Source organism: Podarcis bocagei (assembly GCF_964188305.1).
Source record: "Podarcis bocagei genome assembly, chromosome: 7".
Taxonomy (NCBI): domain Eukaryota; kingdom Metazoa; phylum Chordata; class Lepidosauria; order Squamata; family Lacertidae; genus Podarcis; species Podarcis bocagei.
In genome coordinates this window covers 2,496,620-2,523,928 of record NC_138132.1, presented here as the reverse complement: position 1 = coordinate 2,523,928, position 27,309 = coordinate 2,496,620, and the positions used below count along the sequence as shown (strand labels likewise).

Genomic DNA, 27,309 nt, shown 5'->3' with positions numbered 1-27,309 from the left:
CTGGGGCAGCAGGTGTTCTCAATGCTTCCTGCCTGCCCTCAAGGGTCCCGATCCCCGCACAACTCTCAGCCGCTGCAGGACCCTGAACTCCGTTGAGAAAGTGGGGGGGTAGAAATGCAACGAGTAACTACAGTCATACCTCAAAAGTCGAGCGGAATCCGTTCCGGAAGTCCGTTTGACTTCCAAAACGTTCGGAAATCAAGGCGCGGCTTCTGATTGGCTGCAGGAAGCTTCTGCAGCCAATCGGAAGCTGCGGAACCCATTCTGAACACATAGCTGTCAACTTACAGATTTGAAAATAAGGGACCAGCAGCCAAAATAAGGGATCAACAATTACTTTGATAAAATACATATTTTGTTGCGTGCAAATGGCTTTAGATACCTATTAGGTCCATAAATTACCATATAGCATATATTCAACACACAAAAAAGCAACAATTTGCTGTTGACAAAGGTCAGCTGGACATAGAAAAGGCCACATTACCTTCAGTAGCTTATTTAAGGGACATCATCAATAAGGGACAGCAGCGGGACATGGCGCTGGAATAAGGGACTGTCCCGCCAAATAAGGGACGCTTGACAGCTATGGCTGGACGTTCAGGTTCCAAAGAACATTTGCAAACCGGAACACTCACTTCCGGATTTGCGCCATTCATGAGCCAAAACGTATGACTTAATAATAATAATAAATAATAAATTTTATTTATACCCCACCCTCCCCGGCCAGAGCTGGACTCAGGGTGGCTAATAACAGTAAAATTACAGTAAAAACATAATAGGGGGAAAAACCAATTTAAAATACAGGTTAAAATGCAATTTAAAATGCAGCCTCATTTCAAAAGTAGCCCATAGATCAAAACCATAAGGGGAGGGAAACACAGGGGTCAGACTGAGTCCAAACCAAAGGCCAGGCAGAACAGCTCCATCTTTCAGGCCCTGCGGAAAAATGTCCCTGGTCTCTTATGACAGAGCGTTCCACCACGTCAAGGCCAGTGCTGAAAAGGCCCTGGCCCTGGTTGAGACCAATCTAACTACCTTGTGACCTGGGACCTCCAAGGTGTTGTCATTTGTGGACCTTAAGGTCCTCCGTGGGGCATACCAGGAGAGGCAGTCCTGTAGGTACGAGGGTCATAGGCTGCATAGGGCTTTAAAGGTCAAAACCAGCACCTTAAACCTGATCCTGTACTCCACCAGGAGCCAGTGCAGTTGGTAAAGCACTGGATGAATGTGATCCTGTGGCAAGGACCCCGTAAGGAGCCTCGCCGCGGCATTCTGCACCAGCTGGAGTTTCTGGGTCAGCTCCAAGGGCAGCCCCGAGTAGAGCGAGTTACAGTAGTCAAGCCTGGAGGTGACCGTTGCATGGATCACTGTGGCCAGATCAGGGCGAGAGTGGTAAGGAGCCAACTGCTTAGTTTGGCGGAGATGGAAAAATGCCACCTTTGCTGTGGCTCCATGGAAAGGGAGGCGTCAAATGTTACACCCAAAGCGATTGACTTCTAACTGCACATAAATAATTTCCCACACCCCATATTCCCCACTCTTGTAGTGCTGCAGGAATGCCCCTCCAGAGAGACTCTCCTGCCAGGAGAGTTTTTTAGTTTAGAGGAAAGTGAGCCAGGGGCCACGCGGCCGAAGTACAGAAAATTTTGTATGGTGTCGAGAAAACAGGCAGAGAAAAATATCTCATCCCTTTCTTGCAACGCTAGAACCCATAGGCATCCAATGAAGGCGAAAGTGGGAAGATTCAGGACGGGTAACAGAAAATCCTGCATGCGGGACATAGCTGACCTGTGGAACTCACTGCCACAAGAGGCAGGGATGGCTGCCGACTGGGACGGCTTTAAAAGAGGGTTGGACAAATTCATGGAGGAGGAGAGGGCTATGGATGGATACCAGGCTGCGATCGGAAGCAGTAATGCTTTTGAATCCCAGTTGTTGGAATCTGCAAGAGGGGCGAGGGCTCTTATGGGGAGAGTCTTGCTTGCAGATTTCTCTTGGGGGCATCCTGTCAGCCTCCGTAGAAACAGGATGCTGGACTAGGTGGGGCATTGGCCAGTATGAATCCACTGTGCAGAGCTAGGGTAAAACCAGCAACCACAGTTCTTTCTACTGTAGGTGATTTCAGCAATCTGTCCTCAAGGTTTATTCACTGGTTATTGATTCAGTTCGAAAGCACATCAAAGTGCAAATAGATAAATAGGTACCACTCCGGCGGGAAGGTAAACGGTGTTTCCGTGTGCTGCTCTGGTTCGCCAGAAGCGGCTTAGTCCTGCTGGCCACATGACCCGGAAGCTGTACGCCGGCTCCCTCAGCCAATAAAGCGAGATGAGCGCCGCAACCCCGGAGTCGGTCACGACTGGACCTAATGGTCTGGGGTCCCTTTATTGATGGATTGCACTGATTGCATTTACATCTAATAATAATAATAATAATAATAATAATAATAATAATATATTTATACCCGCCCATCTGACTGGGTTTCCCCAGCTACTCTGGGCAGCTCCCAACAGAATATTAAAAACACGATAAAATATCAAACCTTAAAAACTTCCCTACACAGGGCTGCCTTCAGATGTCTTCTAAAAGTCAGATAATTGTTTCTTTCCTTGACATTTGGTGGGAGGGTGTTCCACAGGGCAGGTGCCACCACCGAGAAGGCCCTCTGCCTGGTTCCCTGTAACCTCCCTTCTTGCAATCAGGGAACCGCCAGAAGGCCCTCGGAGCTGGACCTCAGTGTCCGGGCTGAAAGATGGGGGTGGAGACGCTCCTTCAGGTATACTTCTTCTCCAAGAAGCGCAATGCGGAGGGCATCATTCTCCCCCGCCTCACTTAATTGCCAAAACAACAGCCCTGTGAGGTAGGTTAGGCTGAGAGGCCACGACTGGCCCAAAGTCTCGCCCAGTGATGAGCTGAGTACAGGGGATTCGAACCCAGGCCTAAGTACGACACTCTAACTGCTGCACCAGACTGGCTATGCAAAGAGATAAAACATCACATAAAGAATTGTGAAAAAACCGTTACTTGGTTAGATTAGCTGCTGCCCACCCTGCTCTCTGCTCAGCTGCAGGCGAGCTACCCATTTCTGCTTCATTCACAAGGGTCCTAGGGCCAGCACTGATGGATGCCAAAATTCAGCATCGCCTGAGCTCTGTGAGTGCAGCTTTCTCCCGATTGAAGCGCACAGTGTTTGAGGACCGGGACGTTTGCAGGGAAACCAAAATGCTTGCTTACAAAGCTATTGTACTACCAACCTTACTATATGCTTGTGAAACATGGACCACTTATAAACGCCATCTCCAACTCCTCAAAAGATTGCATCAATGAGGTCTCTGAAAAATATAACACATCACTTGGGAAGACAGGCGAACTAATGCCAGTGTACTGGAAGAAGCAAAGATCACCAGTGTTGAAGCAATGATTCTTCAACATCAACTTGGTTGGACTGGTCGTGTTGTGCAGATGCCTGATGATCGTCTTCCAAAGCAACTACAGTGGTACCTCGGGTTAAGAACTTAATTCGTTCCGGAGATCCGTTCTTAACCTGAAACTGTTCTTAACCTGAAGCACCACTTTAGCTAATGGGGCTTCCTGCTGCTGCCATGCCGCTGGAGCACAATTTCTGTTCTCATCCTGAAGCAAAGTTCATTAAGCAAACAGTCTGTGAGCACCTAGAAAGGAATGCTGTGATCACCAATAGACAGCATGGATTTCTGAAAAATAAGTCATGTCAGACTAACCTGATCTCGTTTTTTGACAGAATTACAAGCCTGGTAGATGAAGGGAACGCAGTGGATGTAGCCTACCTTGATTTCAGCAAGGCATTCGACAAGGTGCCCCATGATATTCTTGTAAAGAAGCTGGTAAAATGCGGTCTTGACTATGCTACCACTCAGTGGATTTGTAACTGGCTGACTGACCGAACCCAAAGGGTGCTCATCAATGGCTCCTCTTCATCCTGGAGAAGAGTGACTAGTGGGGTGCCACAGGGTTCTGTCTTGGGCCCGGTCTTATTCAACATCTTTATCAACGACTTGGATGATGGACTCAAGGGCATCCTGATCAAATTTGCAGATGACACCAAACTGGGAGGGGTGGCTAACACCCCAGAGGACAGGATCACACTTCAAAATGACCTTGACAGATTAGAGAACTGGGCCAAAACAAACAAGATGAACTTTAACAGGGAGAAATGTAAAGTATTGCACTTGGGCAAAAAAAATGAGAGGCACAAATACAAGATGGGTGACACCTGGCTTGAGAGCAGTACATGTGAAAAGGATCTAGGAGTCTTGGTTGACCACAAACTTGACATGAGCCAACAGTGTGACGCGGCAGCTAAAAAAGCCAATGCAATTCTGGGCTGCATCCATAGGAGTATAGCATCTAGATCAAGGGAAGTAATAGTGCCACTGTATTCTGCTCTGGTCAGACCTCACCTGGAGTACTGTGTCCAGTTCTGGGCACCACAGTTCAAGAAGGACACTGACAAACTGGAACGTGTCCAGAAGAGGGCAACCAAAATGGTCAAAGGCCTGGAAATGATGCCTTATGAGGAACGGCTAAGGGAGCTGGGCATGTTTAGCCTGGAGAAGAGGAGGCTAAGGGGTGATGTGATAGCCATGTTCAAATATATAAAAGGATGTCACATAGAGGAGGGAGAAAGGTTGTTTTCTGCTGCTCCAGAGAAGCGGACACGGAGCAATGGATCCAAACTACAAGAAAGAAGCTTCCACCTAAACATTAGGAAGAACTTCCTGACAGTAAGAGCTGTTTGACAGTGGAATTTGCTGCCAAGGAGTGTGGTGGAGTCTCCTCCTTTGGAGGTCTTTAAGCAGAGGCTTGACAACCATATGTCAGGAGTGCTCTGATGGTGTTTCCTGCTTGGCAGGGGGTTGGACTCGATGGCCCTTGTAGTCTCTTCCAACCCTATGATTCTATGATTTTCTGATTCTTAACCCAAGGTCCTATTTCTGGGTTAGCGGAGTCTGTAACCTGAAGCGTATATAACCTGAAGTGTATGTGACCCGAGGTACCACTATACTCTATTCTGAACTTAAAAATGGAAGCCTAATGCTGGTTTAAAGAGGTTGAAAGACTGTCTCAAGGCAAATGTTTAAAAATTGGGAAACACTGGCCTGCGAGCGCTCCAGTTGGAGAACAGCCTTGACCAAAGGTGTCATGGGCTTTGAAGACTCTCGAACTCAGGACACAAGGAAGAAACGTGCTAAGAGGAAGGCACGCTTGGCAAATCCACACCGTGATCAACTCCCGCCTGGAAACCAATGTCCCCACTGTGGAAGGACGTGTGGATCCAGAACTGGCCTCCACAGTCACTTACAGACTCACTTTTAAAACCGTGTTTATGGAAGACAATCTTACTTGGCTATGAGGGATCGCAGAAGAAGAAGAAGAAGAAGACGACTCATTTCTGCAGCACTAAGATTTCTGCATAGCTCAGAAGCCTGCACCTCTTCCTTTCGTTGAAAAGCACAGCTCCAGTTAAGGAGCCCAGGTGCTTTGCTGCTCTTGCGCAAAAAGACCTTCCACAGGTATTCATTCCTCCCTCTCCATCCGGTTCCTTTTCTCGCCCCGCTCCCTTTCCATCCCTCCATCCCACCAGATTGTTAGCCCCCTCCTTGCCCGGGACTCCCCCGCCCCGCCCGCCCCGCCTATGCCCCGCCCACTCTGGACCAGGAGGCGTGGCTCCCCCCCAAATCTGAGATGGGAGGCAGGAGGCTTTTAAAAGAGCCGCTTCAGGGCTTTCTGGGTTTTAATCGGTTCTCCCTGGCGGGGACGAGGGTGGGCGATTTTTGAAGAGCCAGACGCTTCCACGAGGAGAAGATGCCCTCGTATTTCCTGAGTCCTTTCCAGGAGCTGGATGATGCTCTCTGCAAGGTAAGGTGTGTGCTTGTAGGATGCTCTTCTTAACTGCTGGACTTCCCCAGAAGTTCAGGAAAAGCGCTTTTCTGCCGGTTTATTTTTAGCCTTGCAACTTCCTCGTGTTGCTTAAGCCTCTGCAAACTCATTGCCCCTTTTTTTAGCTACCAGAAACCGTGGTAGTTAAAAATAGGGGGGCAGGAGAAGGCAGAGAGTACTCTGAAAACTCATTTAAAACAGTGTTTTGTTTTTTGTTTTGCTTGCTGAAGGACTCTGCCCCTATTTTTATGTTTTAAGGAAACTGCAGCAAACTCTTTCCCTCCCCAGCTGTGACTTCGCTTGCAAAAATTAAAATAAAATAAAATCCCCAATTAGGAAGTTACTGGGCCAGATCAACAGGTCCCGACATCACTCAGCGTTGTCTAAGAATGCAAGGATACCCCAAAAGTCTTCTGCTTTCTCCTGAGCTGCTTGCTTGGTGCATGGAGCGACCTTTCTGGATCACTGGATCCCATCACAATCTGTTATGTATGTAGAAGCAATCCGCTCTCCTCTGGAGAGGCTTCCTTCTTGCAGGGGGCAGGCGCCACTGAAAAAACTGACCCATTGCTTTGGGCCTTTATACTGAGTGGATTTTTTGCAGCAGTTCTTTTCAGTCCACCTGTTGTTCTTCATCAAACCCTCTTCTCCTCCTGCCTCGCATTCTCTCTCTCCTCTTTAAGCATCCCATTTGCAAGGTCCCCTTTGGAACTCCCTGCCTCTTGATATAAAGCAGACGCCTTCGCTGTCCTCTATTTTTTTTGGGTGCATGTTTTTGTTTGGACGAGCCTGCCCAGCTGTTCAGAAAGCCGACATGTGTTGCAGTCTGATTTGTGTTTTTTTTGTGTTCCCAAACTTTTTTGGGCCACTGCCTGCTTGGGTTCCATAAACTCATCCCATGTACCCTCTTACCCTATAATAAAAAACATTATTCAGAATAGCAGTTTGCACGCCCCACTGAGGAAGATAATAATGTGATAAAACTCATATACAGTAATAAATAATTTATTCAGACTCTTGATGAAAACTATTTAGTTCAAATAATTCAGCAAAATGTATGAACTTGATCCCAGCATTTCAAAGTCCAATAGTCGATGAACCTGGGACCAGATCTCTGGGATTTCCACCATGGAGGGAGGGTGGCAGAGGGGCCTTGCTTTAAAGAAATTATGGAGTGTGTATAAAGCAGTGTCTGGGTGTTAAATGGGGAGTTTTTGAGTTTGGGCAAGGGCTCCCTACCTCCCCATAATTTGAGCCTTGGCTGAGCCCCAGGCGGTATGTCTCTGTTCTGCTGGGGCCCTGAATTCGAATAGAGGTCTGCTTTTAGATGATGCTTCCTTCCTGCAAAGGTGAAAGAGACTTTGCCCCGCGAAAGGGAGGGAGAGATTCTACACATTGCCTGCAAAATGGAGATGCACTAGGGGTGTTGTGGACGTTATGGCTGTGCCTGGACTTCATATCCCAGAAGCCCTTGCTGCTGGAGGGTGCCACGTTGGCTATGGTGCCTGACCGCATGTGAACTGGGGCAGCATCCTGCTGTGTTGTCTGGAGCTGAGTCCCAAGTCAGGGTGCACAGTTAGATATCCAGAGAGGTTCCCTGTTTGCGTGTAGCGTCTGCTGTGAACATTCTGGAAGGCCTTGGACACAGAGATTCCCCCTCCTGGTTCTTGCGCATCGGGTAATCGTGCTGGTCTACCTTACAGGGTTGTTTGTAAGGCAGAGATGGGGAACCCTCAGGGGTTCAACATCAATCTTGTTTCCTGCTTAGAACCAAATATTGAACGCTGCTGCATGTATAATTTTGTGTGTTTAGGAGAAAATAAGAACCTAGCAAGTTCTTCCAAGTTAGTTAACAGTTTCCCTGAAAGGCAGCTTCTAAGTAAAGGTGTAAGAGCCTCTCTGAGCCTGCCAGAATTGGAGACCCTTTGGGACATCAATGCCCCACTTAGTCCTTGATCTGCTCGCAGAAATAAAGAGGTTATGGGTGCATGCAAGTATTGGACAATGGTCTGCAACTGGTGGGTCGGGACCTCTTCCTAGATCACGGCCTGATCCACGGTGCAATTCTCCACAGCCCTACCACCATGCAAATACAGTGGTACCTCGGGTTAAGTACTTAATTCATTCCGGAGGTCCGTTCTTAACCTGAAACTGTTCTTAACCTGAAGCACCACTTTAGCTAATGGGGCCTCCAGCTGCCGCCGCGCGATTTCTGTTCTCATCCTGAAGCAAAGTTCTTAACCTGAAGCACTATTTCTGGGTTAGCGGTGTCTGTAACCTGAAGCGTCTATAACCTGAAGTGCATGTAACCAGAGGTACCACTGTATATGGTAAAAGACTGAGAAATTGGTCCCCAAATACGCATTAAAGGTGGGCCCTGCAACTGTAAAATGTTGGGGTCTGCCGGGTTAGAACACCTGGCTGCAAGTTTGGAAGTGTTTGGTTCAAAGCTGTCAACTTTTCCCTTTTCTTGCGAGGAATCCTATTCGGAATAATGGAACTTCACTTAAAAAAGGGGGGAAGTTGACAGCTATGCTTCAGTCGGTCAGGGCATTGCTGCTAATGCTGTATACAAAACAATGTCTGTGTTGCAATGAGAGAGAGAAGCAAAGTAAAAAACAACAACCCCAGAACACACCATTTATCTTGTGCCTAATCGAGAGTTCTTAACGTACAGGAAATATTAGCAACAGAGGAAGGAAGGTTTGTGGTTTGGCCTTGCAGGTTGGGCTGGAGGTGTTTGCATGTGATGGTATTCGGAATCGAGTGTGGAAATTTCCATCACAATTGGTGGTGACTCTAGGGAGCCACTGTGGTGAGACTTTTGTTCCCAATGCCCTGTCTGTTTCCCTGGCAACCCGGAGTATTGACCTGTGGCATATGGTCCTCAGTTGTGGGATAAAAGCCACTATTCAGACCAGGATTTGCATCTTAGGGGCATCTGGAGGTACTTGCGGTGGTGGCTGGTACCTGCTGGACAGAGCAGGGAGATGTCTGCGTCACGGGCCGAAGCGTTTCACGCGCCATGCAGGCGCTCGCCCCCCAATAAGGTGCAAAAAGAGTAAGGAACTGGGTTTCACCCATGCAGAGAGAGAGATCCCAAAGGAGAACTCTGCTGGATCACAGCAACAGCCCATCTAAATAATAATAATAATTTATTATTTATACCCCACCCATCTGGCTGGGCTTCCTCAGCCACTCTGGGCGGCTTCCAACACAATATTAAAATGCATCAAATGTTAAAAACTTCCATAAACAGGGCTGCCTTCAGAGGTCTAAAAGTCTGGTAGTTGTTGTTCTCTTTGGCATCTGGTGGGAGGGTGTTCCACAGGGCGGGTGCCACCACCGCGAAGGCCCTCTGCTTAGTTCCCTGTAGCTTTGCTTCTCGCAATGAGGGAACCACTAGAAGGCCCTCGGAGCTGGACCTCAGTGTCCGGGCAGAACGATGGGGGTGGAGACGCTCCTTCAGGTATACAGGACCGAGGCTGTTTAGAGCTTGAAATGTCAGCACCAACACTTTGAATTGTGCTCGGAAACATCCTGGGAGCCAGTGTAGGTCTTTCGGGACTGGTGTTATGTGGTCTTGGCGGCCGCTCCCAGTCCCCAGTCTAGCTGCCGCATTCTGAATTAATTGCAGTTTCCGGGTCACCTTCAAAGGTAGCCCCACGTAGTGCACATTGCAGTAGTCCAAGCGGGAGATAACCAGAGGATGCACCACTTTGGCGAGACAGTCTGTGGGCAGATAGGGTCTCATCCTGCGTACCAGATGGAGCTGGTAGACAGCCGCCCTGGGCACAGAATGGACCTGCGCCTCCATGGACAGCTGTGAGTCCAGAATGACTCCCACGCTGCGCACCTGGTCCTTTGTGGGCAGAGTTGCCCCATTCAGGACCAGGGAGTCTAGTCCAGCACCCCCTGTTCTCAGTTTCCTAGGGGAACTATAGGAATCTGGATAGACTGCCTCTGCACCTGGAGGTTCCATAAGAACATCAGAAGATCAAGCCAATGGCCCGTCTAGTCCAGCCTCCTGTTCTCACAGTGGCCAATCAGATGACCACGATGGGAAACCCACAAGAGGACCTGAGTGCAAAAGCAACTCTCCCCTCCCTTGCAGCTTTCAGCAGCTGGGACCCAGACGCATTACTGCCTTCAAATGCCGACACAGCGCGTAGCTATTCTGGCTAGCTGCCATCAACAGCCCTCTCGATACGGTACGATACAATATCTTTATTGTCATTGTCCCTTGCGGAACAATGAAATTGAAAACTACATAAAACTACCACAAAACTACATAAAACTACATAAAAACTACATAAAACTACAACAAAACTACATAAAACTACCACAAAACTACATAAAACTACTACAAAACTACATAAAACTACTACAAAACTACATAAAACTACCACAAAACTACATAAAACTACCACAAAACTACATAAAACTACAACAAAACTACATAAAACTACAACAAAACTACCACAAAACTACATAAAACTACATAAAACTACCACAAAACTACATAAAACTACTACAAAACTACATAAAACTACTACAAAACTACATTAAACTACCACAAAACTACATAAAACTACATAAAAACTACATAAAACTACTACAAAACTGCATAAAACATTCAAAAACCCCTAAAAACCCCATTTTAAAACACACTATACTACAGAAACCCCTTATGCTGCGTTTAGAACCAGAATTGCATTAGCGTAGAAACTGTTTTTCAGGCGGCTAGTCCTGGCCTTTATAACCCTATACCTTCTTCCAGAAGGCAGAAGCTGAAAGAGATCATTTCCGGGGTGCGTACTATCTCCTCCTCTAATCCTCTTCTAGAGCCATCCAGTTTGGTGACCATCCCATTTCCCTGTGGCAGGGAGTTCCATAGTTTAACCATGTGCTGAGTCAAGAAGGTAAAGGTAAAGGGACCCCTGACCGTTAGGTCCAGTCGTGGCCGACTCTGGGGTTGCGGCGCTCATCTCGCTTTATTAGCCAAGGGAGCCGGCGTACAACTTCTGGGTCATGTGGCCAGCATGACTAAGCCACTTCTGGTGAACCAGAGCAGCGCATGGAAACGCTGTTTACCTTCCCGCCGGAGCGGTACCTATTTATCTACTTGAACTTGACGTGCTTTCGAACTGCTAGGTTGGCAGGAGCAGGGACCGAGCAACGGGAGCAAATCCTGTTGTGGGGATTCGAACCACCGACCTTCTGATCGGCAAGCCCTGGGCTCTGTGGTTTAACCCACAGTGCCACCCGCGTCCCCTAGCTGAGTCAGCTCTGGTTTGACAGAAGCAGCTTAGTCCTGCTGGCCACATGACCCGGAAGCTGTACGCCGGCTCCCTCGGCCAATAAAGCGAGATGAGCGCCGCAACTCCAGTTGGTCACGACTGGACCTAATGGTCCGGGGTCCCTTTACTACTACTACTACTACTACTACTACTACTAATAATAATAATAATAATAATAATGTTTATTATTTATACCCTGCCCATCTGGCTGGTTAACCCAGTCACTCTGGGCGGCTTACAGCCTTTCTAAAAACATTAGAAAAATCAAGCATTAAAAACTGCCTTCAGACACCTTCTAAAAGTTGTGTAGTTCTTTATCTCCTTGACTTCTGAAGCGAGGGTGCCACTACCGAGAAGGCCTTCTGCCTGGCTCCCTGTAACTTCGCTTCTCACAGTGAGGGAACTGCCAGAAGACCAGAAGTTGCAGAGGGCCTTCTCGGTGGTGGCACCCACCCTGTGGAACGCCCTCCCATCAGATGACAAGGAAACAAACAACTATTTTACTTTTAAAAGACAACTGAAGCCAGCCCTGTTTAGGGAAGTCTTTAATGTCTGATACTGTATTGTTTTTAATATTCGGTTGGAGGGCGCCCAGAGTGGCTGGGAAAACCCAGCCAGATGGGCGGAGTATAAATAAATAAATAAATTATTATTATTATTATTATTATTATTATTATTATTATTATTATTATTATTTATTATTATTATTAGATCTGTACCTGGGGTATTTCAAACACTGCCAGGGAGCAAAACATTAAAATGCCTCTGCTGCCCCTTGGCCACACTGGTTGCCGTGAACGATGGGAGCTGAAGTCCGTCAATATTTGGAGGGTCTCGCATTCCTCACCCTTGATTTCAAGGCTCCTCCCCTGGATGCCATCCTGAGGCGCTGGGCCAGGCAGGTGTCATCCGCCCAGCGACCAGATGGAGATCCATTTAGTTAATAGCTTCCTCTGGGGCGAGCTGCCTCCGTCCGAGGGATTTGCAGAGGGAGAGTGCGGCCACAAGCTTGCGCCTCGTGGGGAAAACCCAGGGAGGGCTCGGAGCGGCTGGCCTGGGCTTAGACGTCGCCGGATTGCGCAGCTCAAAACAATTAGCCCACTGGGAGGACGGGTCGGTCAGCAAATCGCTTCCTCCTTGGCGTCACTTGGCCCGAGAGAGCAGCCCTGGTCCCTGGAGGTCAAGCGTTGAAAACGGGAGAACTCTTTGCCTGCAGAGAAGTGTGGAAGTCATAGTTGCATCGGGGACTTGCATGGAAATATAGAATCGTAGAAATGTGGGGTTGGAAGGGACCTCAAGGGACATCTAGTCCAACCCACTGCAATGCAAGAATCTCAGCTCAAGCATCCATGGCAGATGGCCGTCCAACCTCTGCTTAAAAATCTCCAAGGAAGAAGAGTCCACAACCTCACGAGGGAGACTGTTCCACAGCTCTTACTGTCAGAAAGTTTTTCCGAGTTTTTCCTTTCTTGTAACTTGAAGCCATGGATTCGAGTTCTACCCTCCAGCGCAGGAGAAAACAAGCGAGCTCCCTCTTTCATGTGATGGCCCTTGAGATATTGGAAGAGGGCCATCATTATCTCCTCTCAGTCTCCTCTTTTCCAGGCTAATCAGTACGTTTCTGAGCACAATTCAAAGTGTTGGTGCTGATCTTTAAAGCCCTAAACGGCCTCGGTCCAGTATATCTGAAGGAGTGTCTCCACCCCCATCGTTCTGCTGGACACTGAGGTCCAGCTCTGAGGGCCTTCTGGCGGTTCCCTCATTGCGAGAAGCCAAGTTACAGGGAACCAGGCAGAGGGCCTTCTCGGTAGTGGCACCCACCCTGTGGAATGCCCTCCCATCAGATGTCAAGGAAATAAACAGCTACAGTGGTACCTCAGGTTATATACGCTTCAGGTTACAGAAGCTAACCCAGAAATAGTGCTTCAGGTTAAGAACTTTGCTTCAGGATGAGAACAGAAACTGGACTCCGGCAGCGCGGCAGCAGTAAGAGGCCCCATTAGCTAAAGTGGTGCTTCAGGTTAAGAACAGACCTCCGGAACGAATTATGTACTTAACCCGAGGTACCACTGTATCTGAATTTTAGAAGACATCTGAAGGCAGCCCTGTTTCGGGAAGTTTTGAATGTTTAATGCTGTATTGTGTTTTTAATATTCGGTTGGGAGCCGTCCAGAGTGGCTTAAGAAACCCAGCTAGGTGGGCGGGTTATAAATAATACATTATTATTATTATTATTATTATTATTATTATTATTATTATTATTATTATTATTATTATTATTATTTATTATCATACCCAACTCCTTCAACCATTCCTGATAAGGCTTTGTTTACAGACCCCTGGTCATCTTGGTCGCCCTCCTTTGCACACCTTCTAGCTTGTCAAAATCCTTCTGAAATTCCAGAGCCCAGAACTGGACACAGGACTACAGGTGTGTTCTGACCAAGGCAGAATAGAGTGGGATTATTATGTCCCTCAATCTGGACTTCTGTTGATGCAGCCCAGAATAGCATTCGCCTTTTTTACAACAGCAGCAAGAATACCTATTGCAAAGTATTGGAAGACACAAGACTTACCCACCCTGGAAGAATGGCAGGTGAAAGTGATGGACTACATGGAATTGGCGGAAATGACTGGCAGAATCCGAGACCAGGGAGAAGAGTCGGTGGAAGGAGATTGGAGGAAATTTAAAGACTATTTACAGAAATATTGCAAAATTAAGGAATGTTAGAATGATGTTGGATTGAAGTTAAGTGGTTTCTAGCTGTAATGGTTTAAAAGAATGTGGAAAAATTGGATTTTTAATAGGTAAAAATTTAATGTTATAATATATTAAGATTAAAGATCAGGATAATAAGGAGGGAAAGGAATTGCTGAACTAATAAATTGAACTGGAATACAAAAAAGGGAGGTATGAGGAGGTCCGGGAAACAAGTAAATGAAAGATAAGTGATGTAAAGATGGAATTATTTTTAACTGTTTTTTATTTCCTATTTTTTCTTTTTCCTTTTTCATTATGTAATATTGTGAAAACTTTAATAAATATTTTTTTTCAAAAAAAAGAATAGCATTCGCCTTTTTTGCTGCTGCATTACTCCGTTGACTTGGGTTTAGCTCTCCCCAGGGAGTCTAGTCATTACTTACCGGTATCTTCAGCTGCCAGGAGAAAACCTTCCTTTTTAACCTGACCTGTGGCTTTTCCCATCTATGGCCTTTTAGAGTGAGTGGCATTTCTTTATTCCTGCACTGCAGGGGGTTGGACTAGATGACCATTGAGGTTCCTTCCAACTCTACAATTCTATTATTCTCTCTCTCTCTCTCTCCTGGCTTTAATGTACTGTATTTTTCGCTCCATAAGACGCACCTAGCTTTTAGAGGAGGAAAACAAGAAAAAATATATTCTGAACGAAACAGTGGATGTATGATTTTTGTGGTTCATGCTGTGGCCACAGACATGTGATTTGAAGGTGAGTTTGGAGTAGCCCAATGCAAAAATCCTGAGGATCCATGTGGATCCGTGCTTTGTAACCATGTTTTTGCACCCTTGCGGCCCCAGGAAACAGCAGATGCGTGATTTTTTTGGTGCAGGCTGTAGCCATGGACATGCTGTGTGATCTGATGGTGAATTTGGGGTGACCCAATGTAAAAATACTGAGGATCCATGGGGTTTTACCTCCCCCCACCCAGGCAGCCCCTGCTAACCTCCCTTATCTCTCTTCTGATCCCACCAATCAGCTGTTTCCTTTCAACACTCCCTTCCTTCTTGTTTGCCTTAGTGTCCTTTCCTTAGCTGGGGCAGTTTTTTGCTCCTCCTTTTCTTCCAATTTCTCTCCTTATTGCTTTAGTCTTCCTGTTTCCCCCCCTTTGCAAGTTTGCTGTCTTTACCTCCCCCTTCCCAGGCAGCCTCCTTTATCTGTAGCATCCCTTATCTCTCTCCCCGATTGGCAAACGATCAGCGGCTTCGTTTCAACACCCACTTCCCTCTTTCAAAAAAAAAAGAGCATGATCTGCTTTTCTCTCCTGGGCAATTTGGCTCCAGGGACCACACATTCACTCCATAAGATGCACAGACAATTCCCCTTACCTTTTAGGAGGAAAAAAGTGCATCTTATGGAGCGAAAAATACGGTTGTTTGTGTTTTCCATTTTTCTGTACATCGCTTTGAGTTGCCTGTGGCCAAAAAAACCAAAACAGCGACTGATATATTCAATTCTCAAAGGAGCTTTTTCTGGCAGTGGAGAGACTGCTCTATGGCTTGCTGGGATCCTGTCCTCAGGATCTTCCTCCTGAGGCTTTTGGGGGCTTTCAGCGCCCTTGCAAAGCCCCCGTTTCCCCCCGAAAAGCCAGATTCTCCCCGGAGGCCTGAATCCCGCTTGCATTCAGCTCCGCAGTAAATTGGAAGTCCAATTCTCAATTCTCATAATATTCCTCCCTTCCCCTCTTTCGTAGACGTTCCTGAGTCTGAACCTGAACGAGGACGACAACAGCCCGGATGCCAGGCGTTTCCTCCGCTTCCAGCGTACCTTCTCTGCCTGCCCTGTCGCCCTCTCGGCTTCCGGCCTCGAAGAAACCGGCTGTGCGGCGCACCCGGCCGACGCCATCAATCCCCACGTGGCGGTGGCCGGTCCGAGCAATCCAGCGTGGCCCCTCCAGCAGCCGTGGGGCCGGGACTCTGAGCTGCCGCCCACCTCCCTCCAGCGCATCCCCTTCCGGGCGGACCGTTCAACCAGCCTGATCGAGGGCTGCTGCCGCGGCGACGCCAAGCCGCCCTCGTCCCGCTACAAGACGGAGCTTTGCCGCACCTTTGAGGAGAGCGGCGTCTGCAAGTACGGGGCCAAGTGCCAGTTTGCCCACGGCGCGGCCGAGCTGCGGGGGCTCAGCCGCCACCCCAAGTACAAGACAGAGCCTTGCCGCACCTTCCACACCTCGGGCATCTGCCCTTACGGCGCACGCTGCCACTTCATCCACAATGCAGAGGAGCGCCGCGTGCCGCCCCCGCGGGCACCCTTGCCGGCCCGCCACTGCCCCACCGCCGACCCCCTGCCTGTGGGCCCCCACCTTCCGGAGACCTCCTTCCCTCGCGACGCCCTGAGCCAGCCGACTCTCGCCTGCCCCCTCCATGCTGCCGCCGGAGCCGCTCGGGGGTCCCTGCCCTGCCCCTTCGCCTTCCCAGCCCTACTGACGCTACAGAAGAGCCTTTCCGCCGACTCCCTCTCCGACCAGGAAGACTCCAGGAGTTCAGGGGGCAGCAGTGGGTCAGAATCCCCGGGGCTGGGTCCGCTGGGCCGCCGGCTGCCCATCTTCAGCCAGATCTCCGTCTCCGACGACTGAAGGGGCGTTTCGAGGTTGGGAGGAGAAACTGAGGCATGGAGAGAAAGAGTCGAGATTTCCCTTGTCCGCTCCCAGAGAGAGCTGGAGGCAGCTAGGAACCTCTGCTCTTTGTGTGTGGATGCCCACCTGACTTTCCGCCTCAGCTTAAAGAGGTTCGCTAGGTTCCCGCAGCGATTCAAAAACCTCATCGACCTGTTTATCCAGAGGCAACAATGTGTGTTTTTGTATGCTGTTGGGGGGCGAGAGGTGTGTCTTTCTCAGACCCCTTCCAGCGCTCTTAAAAAATGTCTGGTTTCTCTAGATATCCTGAGTTGTTTGGGAAGACTCTTTTATGCTGTCAATGATTTTTTTTTTGATAAAAAAACTGACGTTTCTTAAGCAATGGACTAAGATGAACAACTTCTGCGCTATATTGCTGGTTTTCTCTGCTTGAGGGAGGGATCGAGGAAATTATATGCAGAGTGAGAAGGACATGGAACCACGAGAACAGGCGACGTTCTGCTTGCTGCGATAGTTTTACAGAGAGTGGCCGGGGACATGTGGGCAGTCTGGAGCAAAGCCGACTCCATGGAACGTGGCGAGATTTTTTGTGGCATCCAGGAGGATGTTGTTTTCCACTGGGCTACTCACATTTTCTCAGGGTCTCCTCCCCCAACTTGGTGCTCATATTTTGGACTACGATTCCCATTATCTGTAGTCATCACTGCACCTGGCTGGGAATTGTAGTCCAAAACCTCTGGCGTGGGCACCAAGTTGGGGAAATCTGGCTTAGGGCCTGACTCCAAAAGATTTGCAGAACTTTATTTCGATACCGTTGGGATGTAGTCAACCAAATCCTACACAGAGTAGACCCACTGGCATTCAGGGACCTAAGTCGGCCGTGTTCCTTATCTCCAGTTGGTCTCCTCTGTGTAGCGCTAGCATTGGATAAGACCCTGAATGTTGGCTCCTGTTTCCATGCGAGAAGGGGCCGGCGAACCTGCAGCTACTCGTGCTTTTTGTCTTTTTGAAGTTGCAATATGGAAAACCTTAATTTTGGTGGTTGCTTTCCTCACCCCCCCAAAAAGCCTTAAGCAAGGGTTTTCCTTTGTGTTGTTTCAGCTGAGGATCTGGCAGCATGCAAAAACGGAAAGCCAAGAACTTTCTGACTATGGGCAGGAAAGCTGGGGGACGAAACTGACAGAATGAAAAACTTAAACTGACAAATACTCGCCTGCCAAGATCTCTCTCTCTCTCTCTCTCTCTCTCTCTCTCTCTCTCTCTCTCTCTACTGAGGGGGTGGGAGAAATGGGAGAGAAGCCCTTGAAAACTGACCAGAGACCGAAAGCATTTTTTAATTTTTAAGGGAGTGGCGACGCATTGGAATCGGAACTCTTCCCACAAATTTGGGTGCTTAGAGGAAAGAATGTTGGATGTTTCCGAATGGCTCTGTGAGGGAGAAGGCCAGGTGGGTGTGGAGAAGAGATTGTATTAACGGCGGGTTTCACATTTTCTCAGGCCAAACACCCAAGTGCTTCTTAATTTATTCATTTTTGCAGAGCAGGCTGAGAAGAAGATTAGTTGGGTCCAAGGACGGAGGCCGCTGCACTGTGCCAACTGCAACTGGGATTTTCCCATCAGCCCTTGCAGGGTCTGATGGGAGATGCTGTCCCAAGCACCTGGAGGGACCCCAGATTGCATCTTGGGCTGGCCCTCTGGTTTTTGCAACGGAAACAGCAGCCCTTCGCATTCTTCTTTCCAGGGCTTGTTTGGAAACTCTCGGTCGCACAAGTATGTCAACACAACACTGGTTTTTTGGGCTCATGCCTGGGTCTCGTGAGCGTTACCTGATAAAAAAGATCTAGAAAACAGTGTTTGCGGACTCAAAAATGGGTTCCCCTTTACGCCATCGCCCCTGATGCAAGCGGCAGAGCCCTGCTAAAAACTCATTTTCCCTGGGTTGAGATCTGTCTTTTGAAACCGCCTTCAAGTCTCCAAGATTGAGGGGGGGGGAGAGGGGGGTCATTGTCTGTCTCCTGCATTAATTCGCTCATCCCCTTATTGCACAGCCGGTCTTCTTAAAGAGCCAGACCCCCTTCACAATAATGCTTCTGTAGTGGGGACAGGATTAGCCTCCAAGTTTGTGTGTGTGTGTGTGTGTTTTAAAAAAGATATTCTCTTCAGTTTTTTTGAAGAAAGTGTGGTATTTTCCCCACAGGGACGACGACGACTTCTTTTTTTCCCTTTAAAATATAAGGGGGAATTTTGCAGGTTCGGATTACGTTGCATGGAACAGGAGGAAAGGAAGGGTTTCCGTTCTCGGATTCCCTTTCAATATCTATTTGTGTGTGAGTGAGGGTTCTCATAATTTTTTCAGGAGCTTGGTGGGCGAATTGCACCTCTCATAACCGAGCTAATATTTTTGTGCATAGGAAAACAATCCTTAATCTCGTGCTGGTTTTGCAGTTCATTCTTCCAAGGAATGTTTGATGTGTGGAGCACAGGAACACATTGTGTCGCCTGAGATTGCGGGCGATTCCTACCTACACAAGTTCTGTGTATGGAGAAAGCATATCAGGAGATAAACTGTCTCCAGGGAGTGGAAATCCGGGATAGAGAACCTCGGAATTGGCAAAACTCCACCCTGAATCCTTAATATATTGTAAGCTATTTATTGCATCCTTTTTAAAAAAAATATATGAAGGTTATTTCTGATATTTGGAACCAAATATTATTTTTTTCTCCTTTTTATAGAAGTGCGTAAAAGGTTCTTAGTTTATCTGCTAACTTTAAAAATTGAAAAAGCCAACATCTGCCTTAATTTGGTGTGTGTCGGGGGAATATTCAGTATTAACTTATTGCTTGTTTGTGTCTTTTTATTTATAGTCTCTCTTTCCCCTTTCGTTAACGGGTTTCTGTGTTAATCAGAACGACTTTTAAAATGGATGCTTCTGCATTTCCGGTTTGATTCTGTCGTAATAAAGTCTGTCTAATTTTAAACTCTCTCGTCTTGATTTATTTTTTAAAAACCTCACTCTGAACCAGCTAGAACCTACCAGGGTGCTCTGGCAGACTGGAAAGCCCAGAATGAAGGTAAATATGGGTGAACTTTGAGTTCCTCGTACATGGATAAAATATTTTCTACGTTTTTAGCTTTTCTTCTTTTTTTAGCTGCATCTTCGGGTCTTTATTTGCAAAGCCGCCTTGAGTCTTGGCTAAGCTTAAAGGCAGGATATAAATGTATATGGTAATGAATTAAGAAGTATCAACATTCTTCGATCAAATCCAAGCCTGCGAAGGTCAGGTCTCATGCAAGGCAAGGATCTCACCTGCGGTGAATTTGTGCAACCCTCCCCAAAAATATCCCTTTCTTTTTTTGCCTCCAGCCACACTGTAAAATCTTTTTGTGCGTTTTCTCCAGGCCTTGCCGGCTGCTTCTTTGAATCCATAACAGATGTTCCGGGCTTTGCAACGAGTTTTCCCAGCGATCCATCTTCCTGCCCTGCTTCCCCCTTTCTTGAGAGAACAAAAGGCGTGTTTGTTTTATTTTATTTTTAAAGGAAGAATCGCCGTCCCCTGTGATGTCGGGATGCCCAGAGATTCTCAACCCCCCCCCCACATCCCCGGCTCGCCTTTCTGCCCCCACAAAAGTGCACAGCCTTACGGAAATGGCCCCAGATCACAAAAGCCCCACAGGCAGCCTGGGAGAGGAGGGGTTCAATGGATCGACCCGCCCTAAAACACCCTCAGCCTAGACTACTGATCCCTGTAAGCAGGGCTGAATCGCCCGGACTCACTGCTATCCCAGGGATGAAAAAGAAAACACTACTAAGAGATCTGTTTGGGTAAATCAGTGCCGGATTTACATGCAGTGGTACCTCGGGTTACAGACTCTTCAGGTTGCAGGTGCTTCAGGTTAGAGACTCCGCTAACCCAGAAAAAAGTACCTTGGGTTAAGAACTTTGCTGCAGGATGAGAACAGAAATTGTGCTCTGGCAGCACAGCAACAGCTGGAGCCCCCATTAGCTAAAGTGGTGCTTCAGGTTAAGAACAGTTTCAGGTTAAGAACAGAGCTCCGGAACAAATTAAGTACTTAACCCGAGGTACCACTGTATAAGCTAAATAAGCTCTAGCTTAGGGCCCCACTCTCTTGGGGAAACCCCCAAAAAATTAAAGGGGGAAAAAACTGGGTGTGAATTTCCAAAATATGAGATAAAAAACAAATGAAATAAAACCTACGTACAGCAACTGTGTTTTGTGTTGTGTAGGCTCCTATGATGTAAGTCATGGGCCCCGCCTGCTAGCCTGCTCCCTCAAATATCCCTGGTATGCTCATTTCTAGGAGAGCGCAAAATATGGTCTGAAGCTCAACATCAAAAAAACGAAGATCATGGCCACTTGTCCCATCACCTCCTGGCAAACAGAAGGGGAAGAAATAGAGGCAGTGAGAGCTTTTACTCTCTTGGGCTCCATGATCACTGCAGACGGTGATAGCAGTCACTTCTGGGGAGAAAAGTGATGATAAACCTGGACAGCATCTTAACAAGCAAAGACATCACCTTGCCAACAAAGGTCTGCATAGTTAAAGCTATCATTTTCCCAGTAGTGATGTGTGGAAGTGAGAGCTGGACCATCAAGAAGGCTGATCACCGAAGAATAAATGCTTTTGAATTCTGGTGCTGGAGGAGACTCTGGAGAGTCCCATGGACTGCAAGAAGATCAAACCTACCCATTCTGAAGGAAATCAGCCCTGAGTGCTCACTGGAAGGACAGATCCTGAAGCTGAGGCTCCAAGACTTTGGCCACCTCATGAGAAGAGAAGACTCCCTGGAAAAGACCCTGATGTTGGAAAGATGGAGGGCACAAGGAGAAGGGGACAGCAGAGGACGAGATGGTGGGACAGTGTTCTCGAAGCGACCAGCATGAGTCTGACCAAACTGCGGGAGGCAGTGGAAGACAGGAGTGCCTGGCGTGCTCTGGTCCAGGGGGTCACAAAGAGGCGGACGTGACTAATCGACTGGGAAAACCATTGCTTGAACTATACGAACCTTTGTCGGCAAGGTGACATCTCTGCTTTTGAAGATGCTGTCTAGGTTTGTCATCGCTTTTCTCCCAAGAAGAAGCCATGGTTTTCCCAGTAGTGATGTATGGAAGTGAGAGCTGGACCTGAAAGAAGGCTGATCACCGAAGAATTGATGCAGTTAGTTAGTTAGTTGTAAATGGAATTTAAACAGTGTGTCCACATTTGATACGCTGCTATATAATCCAGCAGTGTTCTTTCCCATGGCCCGGATCCTTCTTCTTACTCGCAAGGAGTTCAGTGAAGTTTCCCAGCACATTAAAAAAACGTTCCTTTCACACATCATCTGCAATCCTGAACCTACTTACCTGTGAGTGAAATTGACAGGGCTGACTTCTGAGTAGACATGGTTCAGATCGCCCCGTGAATCCTTTTCATTGCTCCCTCGGTGAGAGTTAAGAGCCTAAGAACTTGGTCAGTTGCCCATGAGACATTTAGTCCCGGGGTTGTGGGTTTGAGCCCATGTTGGGTGAAAGGCTGCTGCCTTGCCAGGGGTTGGTCTAGATGACCCTCATGGTCCCATCCAACTCTACGGTTCTAAGAAGAGGCTCCTGGATTGGCCCATTTAGTCCAGCATCCTCACAGCGGCCAACCAGATGCAGCGCGTAGTTCCTGTGGAACTCACTGCCACAGGAAACAGTGATAGCCACCAACCTAGATAATAATAATATAATAATAATTTATTATTTATACCCCACCAATCTGGCTGGGCTTCCCCAGCCACTCTGGGCGGCTTCCAACAATATATTAAAATACCGTAATACATCAAACATTAAAAGCTTCCCTAAACAGGGCTGCCTTCAGATGTCTTCCAAAAGTCTGGTAGTTGTTTTTTCCTTTGACATCTGGTGGGAGGGCGTTCCACAGGGTGGGCACCACCACCGAGAAGGCCCTCTGCCTGGTTCCCTGCAACCTTACTTCTTGCAGTGAGGGAACCGCCAGAAGGCCCTCGGAGCTGGACCTCAGTGTCCAGGCAGAACGATGGGAGTGGAGACGCTCCTTCAGGTATACTGGGCCTTTGAGGCCGTTTAGGGCTTTCAAGGGCAGCACCAACACTTTGAATTGTGCTCAGAAACATACTGGAAGCCAACGAAGATCTTTCAAGACCGGTGTTATGCTGTCTTGGCGGCCGCTCCCAGTCTAGCTGCTGCATTCTGGATTAGTTGTAGTTTCCGGGTCACCTTCAAAGGTAGCCCCACATAGAGCGCATTGCAGTAGTCCAAGCGGGAGATAACCAGAGCATGCACCACTCTGGCAAGACAGTCTATGGGCAGGGAGGGTCTCATCCTGCGTAGCAGATGGAACTGATAGACAGCTGCCCTGGACACAGAATTAACCTGCACCTCCATGGACAGCTGGGAGTCCAAATTGACTGCGCACCTGGTCCTTCAGGGAGCAGAGTTACCCCATTCAGGACCAGGGAGTCCTCCACACCCGCCCGCCTCCTGTCTCCCCAAAAACACTACTTCTCTCTTGTCAGGATTCAACCTCCATCTGTTAGATGGATTTAAAAGAGGATTATAGGTCCAAGTGGAAGAGGAGGAGGAGGATGGAGTCCCACCACCCAGACCCTCGCTCTTTTATACTCCTCCTTAAAACCAGCCGGTGGTCAGTCGTCCTTCAGCGCAAATTTGGGCATGGGACGAGGTTTGGCTTTCCAGGGCTCGTCCAGACGGAGCCGCAACACATTGGCGAGGACCCACTTTTCCAGCAGGAGGGATCCCACGAACCAGATGAGGCTGTGCTCTAGGGCCACGATCCCCAGGAAGCTGTAGCGGAACTCGCTGAAGTCCCAGGGGCAGGCGCCAAAGCAGCGGAGGGCATAGCCCGCCGTGAACTGCCACAGGTAGATACAGAGGCTGTAGAGGAGGCAGCGAGTCAGGAGGCAGCAATCGTTGCGCAGCCAGAGGTAGATGCGCTCCAATGCCAGGCCGCAGGTCCCGTAGGCGAAGAAAGACAGCAAGGTGGTGGCCCCGCCGAAAGCCCAGTCCTCGCCCGAGATGACGGCCGTGAACAGGATTTCCAAGAGGTAGCCGTGGAAGGCGTAGAGGTACGCTCGGCAGAGGGGGTTCAGGGGCTCAGGGGCCGTCCCCATGGCTCGCCGCGACCTGCGCACAGGAAGAGATGGGGCTCATCAGGCAGAGGGTGTTGGAAATGAAGAATTGCCAAAAAAGTTGAAAACCATCTTCATGTATGTGACAACGGCCGCGAGAGTTCTGGTAGAACAAGGCTGGAAGACTGAAGAAACCCCAACTAAAGAATCATGGCAAGAAAAATTGATGGACTATGCAGAACTGGCAAAACTGACATATAAGCTACGGGACAAGGATAATTGTGACTTTAAAGATGAATGGGAACCCTTTACAAAGTATCTGAAGACACAGCAAAGCGAACTGGACTCCTTGGCAGGTTTTGAATAAACATCCACAATTTTTTTACTGATAATAATCAGCTAAACACCCACCTTGGAAGATTGGCAGATGAAGGTGATAGACTATATGGGATTGGCAGAGATGACCAGCAGAATCCGAGACCAGGGAAGAGAGACAGCGGAAGAAGACTGGAAGAAATTTAAGGACTATCTTAGGAAACATTGTAAAATTATTGAATGTTAGAATGACGTGGGTTTAGAAATTATGTGGTTTCTAGCTGTAATGATTAAGTAAAAAGAAAAGAAAGCCTAAAAATTTAAATGGATAATAAGGGAGAGGATTTGCTGAATTAATAATTGGAAATTGGAATACAGAAAGGGGAGGTATGAGGAAGTCGGGGAAGTAAGTTACAAGAAAATAAGGGATTGAAATTATACTTGTTTTTGTTTCTTTGTTTGTTTGTATTATTGTCTTGTTTGTTATTATGTAATCTGTGAAACTTCAATAAAAATCTTTTTTAAAAAATAATAATAATCAGCTAAACAGTTTCAGGATCTATACAACTTTGTAACATGCAGAAAACAGCATTATTACCTGGAGGTTCCATAAGGACATAGGAATTTGCTGGATCAGGCCAAACTATTTGGCACAGTGGCTGGCTAGATTCTTGGCTAGAAAACCTGCAAGCAGGGTTTGAGGACTACAATTCCCATCAGCCCCTGCTGGCTCAGGCTGATGGGAGTTGTAGTCCAGAACATCTGGAAAGTTGGAGAAGAGCTACGGTGCGGCAGATAAAGCCCCACTCACATATCAGGAATTGTGGGAAGGAACGTGGAAATAACTAAATTGATGGTTCTTGTTACCCTGAGTAGTACCAAGTTAAAAACAAAAGAGGAATGCAAATGGGTAATTGCAGCCAGACATGTTATAGCGAGTAATTGGAAAAATGCAGAAGAGTTAGGGGTAAACCAGTGGAAGGAAAAACTGAATAATATTAGAATACCTAACTGTGAAGATACATAGAATGAAAGGGTTTAAGGTCAGTGAGAAAGAGGAGGATTGGTTCGAAAGATATTGAATTATTTGAGTAGGTTTCAACAATTTGGGGCAATTAAAATGTTAAAAGTTAAATAAACCTTGTGGAAGGAGGAGTGTTAAGGTATACAGAAGTGTACATATGGTTAATTTGAATATGTTATTATTGAATATTATTGAATATGTACCGTATATTATTGAATATTGTATACCCAATGTATCAGCCGCCTGGGGGGGCTTCACTGTTTGTGTTTTGGTGGTTGGTAAAAAATAATATAGGGACACGGGTGGTGCTGTGGTCTAAACCACAGAGCCTAGGACTTGCCGATCAGAAGTTCGGCGGTTCGAATCCCCGCGACGGGGTGAGCTCCCATTGCTCAGTCCCCGTCAAAATGCAAGTAGATAAATAGGTACCACTCCGGCGGGAAGGTAAACAGCGTTTCCGTGCGCTGCTCTGGTTCACCAGAAGCGGCTTAGTCATGCTGGCCACATGACCCGGAAGCTGTACGCCGCTCCCTCGGCCAATAAAGCGAGATGAGCGCCGCAACTCCAGAGTCGGTCACGACTGGACCTAATGGTCAGGGGTCCCTTTACCTTTACCTAAAAAAATAATATATATAAAATAATATAAGATGACGAGTGAGACCTCGTCGAAACGTCGCCTAGACACCCCAACTCTTACACGGGAAGACACCCGAAGACACCAAAACCTGCATTCCTGTACCCGTGAAAATCTACGAAAGCAAATATATATATATATATATATATATATGCTTTCGTAGATTTTCACGGGTACAGGAATGTAGGTTTTGGTGTCTTCGGGTGTCTTCCCGTGTAAGAGTTGGGGTGTCTAGGCGACGTTTCGACGAGGTCTCACTCGTCATCTTCAGGCTGGTGCTTTCGGCTTCTTGTTACTAGAACAGAGCCCTGGGCTCTGTTCTAGTAACAAGAAGCCGAAAGCACCAGCCTGAAGATGACGAGTGAGACCTCGTCGAAACGTCGCCTAGACACCCCAACTCTTACACGGGAAGACACCCGAAGACACCAAAACCTACATATATATATATATATATATATATATATATATTAATAATAATATTTTTTTAAAAAAAAACCCGCTCACTCTCTGCTCTGCACATCGCCGTGTTTTGCAACTTGATTGTTGCAACCTTGAGGGCTAGAAGCATGCTCTTTTGCCATGAATGAAACACGAAAGCTGTGGGTTCCTCCTGGATCCTGCCCAGCTTGCACAGTCGCCTCACCCATTAGACTGCTCTGACAACTCTGTTGCCTAACCCAGTCTAGGTGGTGCTGCCTCAGACAGGTTCCCCAAGATTTCCCACCAGCTGCAATTCAGAAGAACGTGTAGGGAGCTTGCTCAGATCACAGCCCAGGACTCTGTTTCCAGCTGTGGCTACACACAAAAAGGTAAAGGGACAACTGGACGGTTAAGTCCAGTCAAAGTCGACTCTGGGGTTGCGGCGCTCATTTCGCTTCCAGGCCGAGGGAACTGACAGCTTTCCGGGTCATGTCGCTTCTGGTGCAAAGGGACACTGTGATGGAAACCAGAGATCATGGAAATGCCGTTTCCCTTCCCGCCGGAGTGGTACCTATTTATCTACTTGCACTGGTGTGCTTTCGAACTGCTAGGTTGGCAGGAGCAGGGACCGAGCAACGGGAGCTCACCCCGTCGTGGGGATTCGAACCACCGACCTTCCGATCGGCAAGCCCAAGAGGCTCAGTGGTTTAAGGAAAGCCCATAAGCAAAAATGGGTATTCACAGATAGACTCCCCCTGAGCATGGAGGCTCCACTCTGCCCTATCTGTTCACTAGCCATCGAAGGATATATATTTCTCTCTCTCCTCCATGACTTTGTCCAATCCTCTTTTAAAGGCATCAGAAACTCTATCCTTGCATCTTAAGGCTTAGCATTCAATGTATGGGCAATTTCTCATTTGTTTGCTCTTAAACCTGCTGCCAACGGCATTCATTTGGCTGGAGTAGCAATTCAAGTTACCAGACCACGTGGCGTTACCTAAAGTGCACTTAAAAATAAAATAAAATACGCCTCTTCCTGTTCTTCATGAACAATATTCACACAAAGGCATGTTGAGGTTTTTAAACAGAAGTTGGCTGGCCATCTGCCGGGGATTCTTTTGCCCTGCACTTCAGTGGGTTGGGATGGATGATCCCTGAGGGTCCCTTGTGACAATTCTACGATTCTATGAGTTCAGGGTTTGGTCCCATCAGCCCCACCAGCCAGCAGGAACAATGTTTAGAGACTATGATGATGAT

At 47.7% G+C, this 27,309-nt stretch overlaps 2 protein-coding genes across 3 annotated transcripts in view; one reads left to right on the top strand and one right to left on the bottom strand.

The window, feature by feature from the left end:
• Nucleotides 1-5,790: 5,790 nt before the first annotated feature.
• LOC308590496 (mRNA decay activator protein ZFP36L1-like) lies at nt 5,791-17,318 on the top strand. Its single transcript, XM_081200593.1, has 2 exons — nt 5,791-5,895; nt 15,666-17,318. Exons 1-2 carry the CDS (start codon nt 5,842-5,844, stop codon nt 16,545-16,547), a joined length of 936 nt encoding a protein of 311 aa, XP_081056719.1. The 5' UTR covers nt 5,791-5,841; the 3' UTR covers nt 16,548-17,318.
• A 5,489-nt stretch (nt 17,319-22,807) lies between these two features.
• Nucleotides 22,808-27,309, bottom strand: part of LOC308590583 (transmembrane protein 229B-like) — a 27,956-nt gene continuing 23,454 nt past the window's right edge. Inside the window, exon 2 of one of the 2 annotated variants that reach the window (XM_081200759.1) lies at nt 22,808-23,714. In XM_081200759.1, coding sequence (XP_081056885.1) covers nt 23,216-23,714 — 499 coding nt within the window. In that variant the 3' untranslated portion in view covers nt 22,808-23,215. The remainder of the gene's footprint in view (nt 23,715-27,309) is intronic. The other variant, XM_081200760.1, reaches the window with a different exon arrangement.